Genomic DNA, 12,249 nt, shown 5'->3' with positions numbered 1-12,249 from the left:
TCTCGTCATTTTACAGATTGGATTATGGCCAGGAGGCAAAAATCTTGAATTTGTAACGAATGCTTCGGGAGGGACAAACGCATGGGACACACTTTCGAACGACCACCAGGCCAAACTGGGACGTTTGGGTAGCCTTAGACATAGGGCTACAGAACAGGTCCTTGCAGGGTGGGCTGGTAGGAACATTGGAATTTTTCACTTCGTTAAAGTATTGAAAGGGGACGGACGGACGGACACATTAATCTATTGCAGGCTGGTACACTCAGTTTACAACTTCGTTCCTACCAGTATAAAGGGACTCCTCTATTTACGAACATTCGACTTAGGAACTTTCAGAGATGCGAACAAAGCTGGCCCGTACGTCGAGTTGCCTGTCGTAAGTTCAACAGCAGCGTAATAGATGGCGGCGGTGGCATCTAAATCTGTAGAACGTAAAGAACCAGTGGCATCTAAATCTGCAGGAGATTGTACAACTTTTAAAGCAATGCCCCGTGTTTAGTGTTTCCCTGCGTTTAGTGTACATGCCGTACAACACGTTTGGAATCGACAGGAGTAAAGTTGGACTTACGAACATACACACCTCAGGAACCTAACTCGTTCGTAAGCAGAGGAGTCCCTGTACACCTATTGTACGTGAAGATCCGTCTATAACGTATCTTGCCCAGTAAAACGTGGAACGTTGGGGCCAACGTTGGACCAACGTTGGATGGCTACCCAGTGAACATGGAACGTCAGGCAAACTTTAGGTCAACGTTGGTCCAACGGTTCGGACCCCGTGGCCCAAGGTTGCCAAAGCGTTGCACGGCTACCGAGTGAATTTGGAACGTCGGGACAAACGTTGGGTCAACGTTGGTCCAAAAGTTCGAACCCTGTGGCTCAACGTTGGCCCGACGTTGGCATGTTTACTGGGGCGTACACGTAGGGACTCTAGCATCGAGTTTTGACAGCGAGGCAAAACGGCAGCAGGTCACCCACCGCTCACAACGGGGCATATTTCCTCCGGAGACTTCGAAACACACACAACAGATAACACAACACGACGCGAAATAATAAAATATATAATGTGTATGCGATGAGTGTGTGTGCAATAATATAATGACCAACTCCACGCCGATTGGGTTAACAAACTGGCGGCACGTGATTGGCCACAATTTGTCCGCGTTGACCTGTGTGGTCACGTGCATAGGAAAACAACAACAATAACAACACGTGACCGTACCGCTTGTTATTTTCAAATTCTACATTCTCTACAGCACGCACGTGCTCACAGCACGTGCCTCTCTTGCACGTCTTATATAGTGGGGGGGGGGCAGTGGGGACAGGGGGGAGGGGGTGAGGTGAGGGTGGAGGGGAAGGTGGGGGAGACCAAAATGTTTATAAAGCGGGCACATTTCTGGTAGGCTCAACCAAGGCCACGTGGCTGCGTCTTGCAAACTCCCTCCCCTTCATCAGCTCCGCCCAAGTTTTGCATAACCACGCCCCACCCAATCAACTTAGCCCCGGTCCACACCATTTACATGGGGGGGGGGGGGGACAACAGCGTGCTGCAGTGTATACTGTACTTTATAAAGCGAGCAAAATTCTGGCAGGCTCAACCCAAAAGGCTACGTGGCCGATTCATAACCACGCCCACTCAGCCACTAGCCCCCCGCCCGTCCATATAAGGGGAGGGGGGCGTGACCTGTCATTAGCTCCACCCACTACTCTGTAGGGCCCCACCCACTCTGCCAACCACGCGCGATGCTTAAGGTAAGGCTATCCCCCCGCCCCCCCATATTAAAGAGTTCGAGCCACGTGGCGAGAGGATGGGAAAAAAAAACCCATTTAAGTCAGAGAGACGACATTCAGACTTTCTTCGCAAACGATGCACGGGGAAGCTCTGGGGCAGACTTCGTGAAACCCACGGAAACTGTCCTGGCCAAACCGAGACGTTTGGTGGCATTGTTCATACGCCGTGCAGGTGTTTATAATATGCATTACAACCGTTTACATGGAGGGGGTTGGGGGGAGTGGTGGTCGTGGCATAGGTGAGAAGGATGGAGGGCAGCTACGGGTATGGTGAATGACTGCGCAGGGTTTGGGGGTAGATAGGCAGGTAGGCACACGTGTGAGATAGGCCGGTGATAGGCAGGTGATCGGCCAAAACAACGAGTGCCTGGCTGGGTGGGGCGGGCGGCCAGGTGATCGAACAGTCACACAGGTGAGCGACCTTACAGACAGGTGAGCGACCTTACAGACAGGTGAGCGACTCTCCAGATAGGCGAGTAGGTGGGCAGCAAGGTTATCGGCAAGGCAGACAGGTGAATGGCTGGACGGGCAGGTGAGTGACTGTCCAGGCAGGTGATTGACCGTATGTACAGGTGGCTAATTGTCCATACAGGTCAGTGCTTGGGTGGGGGGCGGAGGGGGGCGAGTGACTATCCTGTCCATACAGGTGAAGGGCTGGGTGGGCAGGCGAGTGATTGTCCATACAGGTGAGTGGCTGGGCAGGTAGGTAGGTAGGCAGGTGAGCGAGGCTGCCGTCTGTCCACCACGTAGGTGAGTGGCTGGGCAGGCAGGCAGGTAGGCAGGCAGGCAGGTCGGCTGAGCGAGTTGTCCCGACACGCAGGCGGCGAGCGGGGCGTGCTTAGTTGAGGCAGGGCTTCACGTCGTGCAGGTAGGCGGGCTGCGACGAGTAGAAGCCGCCCCCGTGGAGGCCCGCGTGCTGCAGGGGACCCGCCCCGCCCCCGTGCAGGGAGTTGAAGTGGAAGCCGAAGTCTTTGTGCTCGCACAGCGCCGGCGAGGAGCTCCCGTAGCGAGACATCACTCCTGCGGGACAGCGATCGCATTGGTGAGCAAGACAAAGACCACCCGTGTAGCCTTCACAGACTGTAGGGGCAAGTGCTGTTAGCGAGCAGCGTCTATGAAGGCCGGCACGGCACACGGGGGGGGGGGGGTGGGTGGCCAGCACCACGCCCGGCCGCCTTTGTCTCCCCCATTGGCGATGTTCACACACCGCATCAGGTACTCATTTGAGGCCGAGTCGACCTAGGGGAGGAGGCCCAGGACCGGTTCAGGTAATCGTCACCGGTGTTGACCGTGAGCGTGAATCGAACTCGGGCCGCCGGGTTCGTAGCGCAGTGCACTGACCGCTACACCACCGCTCCCCGCACACACACAGACTTTTACACACACACATTGACACACGTGTTATCACACACACACACGTAGGCACGTGCACATATTAGACCAACTTTTGTTAGCCGTGGCCACACCACGGGTAGGTAGGGGGGGTGGGGGAGTAGAATCAAGGATGGAATTATTCGGGAAAAGGGATCGGAGAGGGAAGAGAGGGGAGGAAGAAATGGGGATGTTAGAGGATGGTAAAGTAACAGAGCGAGGAGAGATGAGAGGGAGGAGGATGAGGAGGCTGCTGTGTCAGGGCCTCCACGCTGCTGCTGCTGCTGCAGCTGCACGGAGGAGCGGCGTCTGTTTTCACAGTGGGCGGGGAGAGGGGTTCATCAGAGTGGGAGTGGCCACAACAGAAGCCACGTGATGTACGGGAGGCTTGAGCTGATGTAGGTGTGTCGTTTATTTTGGCGATGCTGCTGCTGTTTTGCTGCGCTGGCAGTAGCAGCACACGCACAATGGCCACCTACTCGACACGTGTCGTCAATAGCAACACCGTGGCCTTGAAAGAAAGCAATAGGCGACGTTTTGGGCGATGGCCCTCCCGTGTAGAACATTGCGCGATCCTTTCGCAAATCTCGAGTGAGCAGCGCCCCCCCCCCGCCCGCCACCCCCTCCGTGTTCGAGAACGGCCAGCGGAAGCAGAGATCACAGAGCTACCACTTAGCTCCATTCTTCGAGTGACCCACTCTGGTCCACGCACAGTGGAGGCCAACACTTGCCCACCCGCCCTGCCATTTGAGAGTTGCGTGACCGGTTAAACCGCAATGTTTCATTTTTATGAGATGGAACTTAGCGAAATTAGGAGCAGAGCCAAACGGAATGTACTTGGGTTGTTGTCGTGTTTGTGTGCAGTGATTGGTGACCGAACTGAGACAATTAACGCGCTGCACTCGAGAACATGACTTAATCACAACTCATTCTACGCGGGTCTATGAGTCTATATGTAAGTCTATGAGTCTCTGTGCAAGTCTACGGGCCTCTGTCTAAGTCTATGGGTCTCTGTGCAAGTATACGGGTCTCTGTGCGAGTCTTTTTGTCTCGCTGTAAGTCTATGGGTCTCTGTGTAACTCTATATGAGACTATTGGTCTGTAGGCGAGTCGATGGGTCTCTGCGTGAGTCTACTGGCCTCTATGTAAGTCTATAGGTCTCTGTGTAAGTCTACGGGTCTCTATGTAAGTCTATAGGTCTCTGTGTAAGTCTACGGGTCTCTATGTAAGTCTATAGGTCTCTGTGTAAGTCTACGGGTCTCTATGTAAGGCTATAGGTATCTGTGTAAGTCTACGGGTCTCTATGCGAGTCGATGGGTCTCTGTGGTCGGCACACTGGCGACCGACACTTGATACCATCAACTCCTGAGAACCCGGTTTCCATCAGTGGCCAATGGCTGGGCTGCCCAAAATTCAAATCCCGAGTGAATACACACGTCTCTTCGATTGTCAATAAATCAAAGCGTCTCATGAACATCATCAGTCACGGGATCGAGCCACGCTGCTGGATGGAGGCTTCACCCAAGCCGCTGCTATCTCTACGTCAGGATTCAGTGCCGTCTGTGCTCTGCCGATATTCAAGTCAGCGTATCTTTTTTTTCTCTCTAAGGTTTTATTTAACTTCGCTCGCGTTTGTCGTGGTAAAATGTTGTAATCGAAAGTTAGTCAACTTCCGCTTGTCCAATCAATTCCAAAATTTCCACAGGTACTCAGATCCGGAGACAACGCGCGCCTGTATCAAAGTCGGCAACAATTCATCAACTAATTGCCTCCTTTCAAACAATTACAATTTTTGCATGGACGCCTTATTACTTATATATAGTTGTGTAAGTGAAAAACACCGCGGGCCCTAAACTGTGGAATCGGCTCGCACAAAACGCAGGCGCCATAGACGTACGTCTCGCACCGTGAGTTAAACGAAGTTGTTAATAATAAAACCGTTGTTTAAAAAAAAAACCTTTTTTTAAGGAGTTTATTTGCTTAAACACGAGGTGCCTTTCGGACACGAATGGTGAATAATACAGGTCCGGTAATATCCGCTTTTTACGCGTCCCCCAAGTACGTCGTCACTTCATGATCAACGCCGTCGCTAGCTTGACGAGCGTCGCCTCAAGCCCCACACAGTCTCACGTCGCTGACTGCGGCGTCGTCCGTCCGTTCCTCTCTCGCTATCAGTCGCCTCTCAGCCTTCACCACCACCCACTACTACCACCACCACCACCCACTACTACTACTACCACCACCACCCACTACTACCACCACCACCACCCACTACTACTACCACCACCACCACCCACTACTACTACTACCACCACCCACCACTACTACTACCACCACCACCCACTACTACTACCACCACCACCACTACTACCACCACCACCCACTACTACTACTACCACCACTACCCACCACTACTGCTACCACCACCACTACTACCACTACCACCACCCACCACTACTACCACCACCACCACCCACCACTACTACCACCACCACCCACCACTACTACCACCACCACCCACCACTACCACCACCACCACTACTACCACCACCACCCACCACCACCTACCACTACTACCACCACTACTACCACCACCACCCACCACTACTACCACCACCACCACTACTACCACCACCACCACTACTACCACCACCACCACTACTACCACCACCACCACTACTACCACCACCACCCACCACCACCCACCACTACTACCACCACCACCCACCACTACCACTACCACCACCACTACCACCACCACCACCACTACTACCACCACCACCCACCACTACTACCACCACCACTACTACCACCACCACCCACCACTACCACCACCACTACCACCACCCACCACTACCACCACTACTACCACCACCACCCACCACTACTACCACCACCACCACTACTACCACCACCACCCACCACTACTACCACCACCACTACTACCACCACCACCCACCACTACTACCACCACCACCCACCACTACTACCACCACTACTACCACCACCACCCACCACTACTACCACCACCACCCACCACTACTACCACCACTACTACCACCACCACCCACCACTACTACCACCACCACCCACCACTACCACCACCACCCACTACTACCACCACCACCCACCACTACTGCTACCACCACCACTACTACCACTACCACCCACCACTACTACCACCACCACCACTACTACCACCACCACCCACCACTACTACCACCACTACTACCACCACCACCCACCACCACCCACCACTACTGCTACTACCACCCGTTAAATCGCGTCGATGTATTGACGTCGTTTCAATATTCACCGTCGCCATCGCACCTTTCAGAGAACACATCCCCGACGTCAACCGGGGGTGGTGGTGGGGGGGGTTATTGCCGTACTCTGATATTTAGTTTTTTTAAAATCATAATCGCATCTCTCACAGTCACTGGGGGACCACAGTTGTCCAAACCTTGTCAAGGCAGCCAGCCAGGCAGGCGGAGAGCCGACGACGCTATCAACAATTGCCCAAGCTCTGCGATCCTCTATGTATATATGTATGTATATTGATACGTGTTCAGCCAATCAATGGAAACCGGAGCACCTGCAGAAAACGCACGCGTCAGAGAGACGGGGAGTGACGCTGTATCCCACGCAGAAGGCACAGATGGAGATTAGTCCGCATTTCTGCTGTACCACCTTCTCCCGTCAGAGTCCGGGCACGAGCTTTTCCTCGATACCGCCCCCCAACGGATAGGAGAAGGGAGCTTCACACAGCATCTGTGTGTGGTCCACCAACCCCCAGCTGCTGCTTCTGCTGCTATCACCAACCCAGTGCTGGGTCACACACACACAGTGCTGGGTCACACACAGTGCTGGGTCACACACACACAGTGCTGAGTCACACACATTCAGTGCTGGGTCACACACACACAGTGCTGGGTCACACACACACAGTGCTGTGCTGGGTCACACACACACACACACAGTGCTGTGCTGGGTCACACACACACAGTGCTGGGTCACACACATACACAGCGCTGGGTCACACACAGTGCTGAGTCACACACACAGTGCTGGGTCACACACACAGTGCTGGGTCACACACACACAGTGCTGGGTCACACACACACACACAGTGCTGGGTCACACACACACAGTGCTGGGTCACACACACACAGTGCTGGGTCACACACACACAGTGCTGGGTCACACACACACAGTGCTGGGTCACACACACAGTGCTGGGTCACACACACACACACAGCGCTGGGTCACACACACACAGTGCTGGGTCTCACACACACACACAGTGCTGTGCTGGGTCACACACACACACAGTGCTGGGTCACACACACACAGTGCTGGGTCACACACACAGTGCTGGGTCACACACACACAGTGCTGGGTCACACACACACAGTGCTGTGCTGGGTCACACACACACAGTGGTGGGTCACACACACAGTGCTGGGTCACACACACACAGTGCTGAGTCACACACACAGTGCTGAGTCACACACACGCAGTGCTGAGTCACACACACACAGTGCTGAGTCACACACACACAGCGCTGGGTCACACACACACACACAGTGCTGAGTCACACACACACACAGTGCTGTGCTGGGTCACACACACAGTGCTGGGTCACACACACACAGTGCTGTGCTGGGTCACACACACACAGCGCTGGGTCACACACACACACACAGTGCTGAGTCACACACACACAGTGCTGAGTCACACACACAGTGGTGGGTCACACACGCACAGTGCTGAGTCACACACACAGTGCTGAGTCACACACACAGTGCTGAGTCACACACACACAGTGCTGAGTCACACACACAGTGGTGGGTCACACACGCACAGTGCTGAGTCACACACACACAGTGCTGAGTCACACACGCACAGTGCTGAGTCACACACGCACAGTGCTGAGTCACACACACACAGTGCTGAGTCACACACACCCAGTGCTGAGTCACACACACACAGTGCTAGGTCACACACACACACAGTGCTGGGTCACACACACACAGTGCTGGGTCACACACACACAGTGCTGGGTCACACACACACAGTGCTAGGTCACACACACACACAGTGCTGGGTCACACACACACAGTGCTGGGTCACACACACACAGTGCTGGGTCACACACACACAGTGGTGTGCTGGGTCACAGACACAGTGCTGGGTCACAGACACAATGCTGGGTCACACACACAGTGCTGGGTCACACACACAGTGCTGGGTCACACACACACAGTGCTGAGTCACACACACAGTGCTGGGTCACACACACACAGTGCTGAGTCACACACACAGTGCTGGGTCACACACACAGTGCTGGGTCACACACACACAGTGCTGGGTCACACACACAGTGCTGGGTCACACACACACAGTGCTGAGTCACACACACACAGCGCTGGGTCACACACACGCAGTGCTGGGTCACACACACACAGTGCTGGGTCACACACACACAGTGCTGAGTCACACACACAGTGCTGAGTCACACACACACACAGGCTGGGTCACACACACAGTGCTGGGTGACACACACACACAGTGCTGGGTCACACACACACAGTGCTGAGTCACACACACAGTGCTGAGTCACACACACACACAGGCTGGGTCACACACACAGTGCTGGGTGACACACACACACAGTGCTGGGTCACACACACACAGTGCTGGGTGACACACACACACAGTGCCGAGTCACACACACACAGTGCTGGGTCACACACACACACACAGTGCTGGGTCACACACACACACAGTGCTGGGTGACACACACACACAGTGCCGAGTCACACACACACAGTGCTGGGTCACACACACACAGTGCTGGGTCACACACACACAGTGCTGGGTCACACACACAGGCAGTTGCCATGTGCAGCAGCAGCGTAGCCACCGCCACCGCCCGGCTATAAACAGAACGAGGTTCACACTAAGAGGGGCCAGGATCCTGAGGTGGTGATTGTTTGTGGAGTGGGGGGGGGGTACATTATACATTAAGCTCGAGTTGCAAGTCCATTAATACCCCGAGTTACGTCTCCCCCTTTAACGTCGTTTTGCAAGTACGTCGCCACTGTATTATATCAACACCGCTACCGCTACCTTGACCTGCGTCGCCTCAACCCCCACACGCTCACGACGCTGACTGTAGCGTCGTCCGTTCCTCTCTCGCTGTCTGTCGCCTCTCAGCCTTCACCACCACCACCCACCATTACTACCACCACCACCCACCACTACCACCCACCACTACCACCCACCACTACTACCACCACCACCCACCACTACCACCCACCCACCAATACTACCACCACCACCCACCACTACCACCCACCACTACTACCACCACCACTCACCACTACTACCACCACCACCACTACTACCACCACCCACCACTACCACCACCACCCACTACTCCCACCACCACCACCCACCCACTACTGCTACTACTACCCCTGTTAAATCGCTGCGATGATTGGCGTCCTTTCGATATTCGCCGTCGCAGCAGCGAGGAGCGTGGTCATTGCTGTACATCCGACAAATTCCACATTCCCAGGCCGGGGGACGTCACGGCCGACTCCCCGAGCGGACTCACCCGAGAGTGCTCCGGGGGGCTCGCGCACCGTGGCGTGAGCGTTGTACATGTGCTCGGGCGACGAGGACGACGAGGCTGCGGCCGACGCTGCCGCCGGGTTGAAAACGAACGGGTTCGGCGCCTGCTGCTGGTGACTGTGGTGGCCGTGGTGGTGAGGGTGGTGGTGGCCCGGGTGCGTGGCGGGGTGGTGGTGCGTGGCGGGGTGGTGGTGGTGGTGGTGATGGTGGTGAGAGTTGTGCCACGCCTGCTGGCCCGACTGGCCCCCTACTCCGCCGCCGCCGCCGCCGCCGCCGTACGAGCCGCCGACATCGAGTCCCGAGGAGACCACGGAGCCGGCGAGCTGCGGGTTGAACTCCACGTAGGGCAGATGCGCGGACGAGGCCTCCGCTCCCGTCGCCGACGAAGCCGACGCCGACGCAGACGTTGCGGCCCCCACCGCCGCCTGCTGCTGCTGCTGCTGCACAACGGCGGAGAGGACGGAGCCGTTGCCGGCAACGCACGGCTCCACACCGGCCAAAGCCTCCTGCAGCGATTGGTGACCCCCCACCGCGAGGCTGCCTACGCCGCCTACGCCGCAGCCGTTGGAGCCGGGGTACTGGAGGCCTCCCATGGGCGCCTGGAAGTCGAAGACGGAGTGGTTGAAGGCGAGGCCGTTCATCATTCCGTACATGGGCTTCAGTGCCTGGCACTTGCGTCGGAAGCCGCGCGGGCGGCGTCGGAAGGAGCCCTCCTCGAACATGAACTCGCTCGCCGGGTCGATGGTCCAGTAGTGGCCCTTGCCCGGGCGTCCGAGTCCCTTGGGCAGCTTCACGAAGCACTCGTTGAGCGACAGATTGTGGCGCACCGAGTTCTTCCAGCCCTGGTAGGCGCCGCGGAAGAAGGCGAAGCGGCTCTGGAGGAACTGGTAGATCTCGCTGAGGGTGACGCGACGCGACGGGGCGCTCTGGATGGCCATGACGATGAGGGCGATGTAGGAGTAGGGGGGCTTCTCGGGCCTCCTCGACCCCGCCGTCGTCTTGCGCGCCGCCGACTTGGAGGAGGAGGAGGAGGAGGAGGCGGCGGCGGCGGCGGCGGCCGCGCAGCCGGCGGACGACGAGGAGGAGGACGAGGAGGAGGCGGACGATGGAGGGGTGGGGAGGCCGCCGGGAGGAGCGTGGCACGCGGGGTCCGAGGAGACGCCGATGGGGGGCAGCCCCGGCACGGCCGTGGCGAGGTCGGCGTGGGAGAGCGAGGAGGAGGAGGAGGAGGAGGAGGGGGCCCGCAGAGTCCCCGCGAGGCGAGACGCGGGGTCCACGGTGGCCATCGCGGGGTGCCTGGTGATGGGAGTGGTGGCGAGCGGAGGTGATGGATGGGCAGGGGAGGAGGGGGGGATGATGGGTGTGATGATGTTGTTGTTGCTGATGGTGATGACAATAGTGGGGGCGATGGCTCTGATGATATTGATGAGGGTGGAGCTGCTGATGATGATGATGTTGTTGATTGTGACCGAGCGGATGGTGATTTGTTAGTCAAGATGAAGATCGTAAGAAGTGATGATTATGATCGAGATATCTGCTGCTGCTGCTGATGATGGTGGTGGTGGTGATGGAGGCGCATAAGCGAGAGGAAGACACCTGTGCAGGTAGGGGACAATGGACACACAACACCTGTTAGCGCTCCATTCATATGCAACCTACACAGCCAGTGCAAAAAAAAAGATTAAGACTAAACGATTTTGTATTTTATCAGGTAAGCAAGGCACACTGAGAGCTACGTTGCTCTTTCTCAGAAGAGGCCTGGCCGTCACAAGTGAGAGCTCAACGAAGTGGCTTATCATCATCAACATCGTCACGTGGAAATGTACAGCAGTCAAAGAGTCTTAAGCGCGCGATGCTTATTCGAAATGTGGAGGCGGAAAGACCGCAGGAGCCGGAGAAAAATCCACGCGACCACGGGGAGGGAGACGCGCAAACTCCAAATATACAGCAGCAGCAGCAGCAGGCGTAATCAGGGTCGGGATCGAACCCACGACCTCCTGCATACCAGGCGAGGTAGTTAACATCTCCTAGCCACCGTGATGATGATGATGATGATGAAAGAGAGAAAGACACGCAAACTCCAAATATTCAGCAGGCATAATCAGGGTCGGGATCGAACCCACGACCTCCTGTACACCAGGCGAGGTGGTTAACATTTCGCCACTGCTGTTAGTCGTGGCCGGGAATCGACTCCCAGGCACGGGCTCAGAGTGCAGCGCCCTAACCACTGCGCCGCCGCTCCCCCAAGATTTTGTCGAGAATATGGAACAAACCCTAGACACGTACACCCTGGCAGACACGCACACGAAGACACGTACACCAAGACACGTACACCCTGACAGACACGCACACGAAGACACACACACCAAGACACGTACACCCTGACAGACACGCACACAAAGACACGTACACCCTGGCAGACACGCAGACTAAGACACGTACACCCTGACA

The 12,249-nt window shown here is 56.2% G+C and overlaps 1 protein-coding gene across 3 annotated transcripts in view; it reads right to left on the bottom strand.

Annotated features, from left to right (window-relative positions):
* Positions 1-2,493: 2,493 nt before the first annotated feature.
* Positions 2,494-12,249, bottom strand: part of LOC116954274 (forkhead box protein F1-like) — a 74,475-nt gene continuing 64,719 nt past the window's right edge. For 2 of the 3 annotated variants that reach the window (XM_076052140.1, XM_076052138.1), the window contains 2 exons: positions 9,782-11,394; positions 2,494-2,808 (listed from right to left, as the gene is read on the bottom strand). In XM_076052140.1, coding sequence (XP_075908255.1) covers positions 2,627-2,808; positions 9,782-11,084 — 1,485 coding nt within the window. In that variant the 5' untranslated portion in view covers positions 11,085-11,394 and the 3' untranslated portion in view covers positions 2,494-2,626. The remainder of the gene's footprint in view (positions 2,809-9,781; positions 11,395-12,249) is intronic. The other variant, XM_076052141.1, reaches the window with a different exon arrangement.

This window comes from Petromyzon marinus, chromosome 54 (genome assembly GCF_048934315.1).
Source record: "Petromyzon marinus isolate PM22_M1 ecotype Great Lakes invasive population chromosome 54, UKy_Petmar_22M1.pri1.0, whole genome shotgun sequence".
In the NCBI taxonomy this organism is placed as follows: domain Eukaryota; kingdom Metazoa; phylum Chordata; class Hyperoartia; order Petromyzontiformes; family Petromyzontidae; genus Petromyzon; species Petromyzon marinus.
Note: the sequence above shows the minus strand (reverse complement) of the source record. Positions and strands in the feature narration are given on the sequence as shown.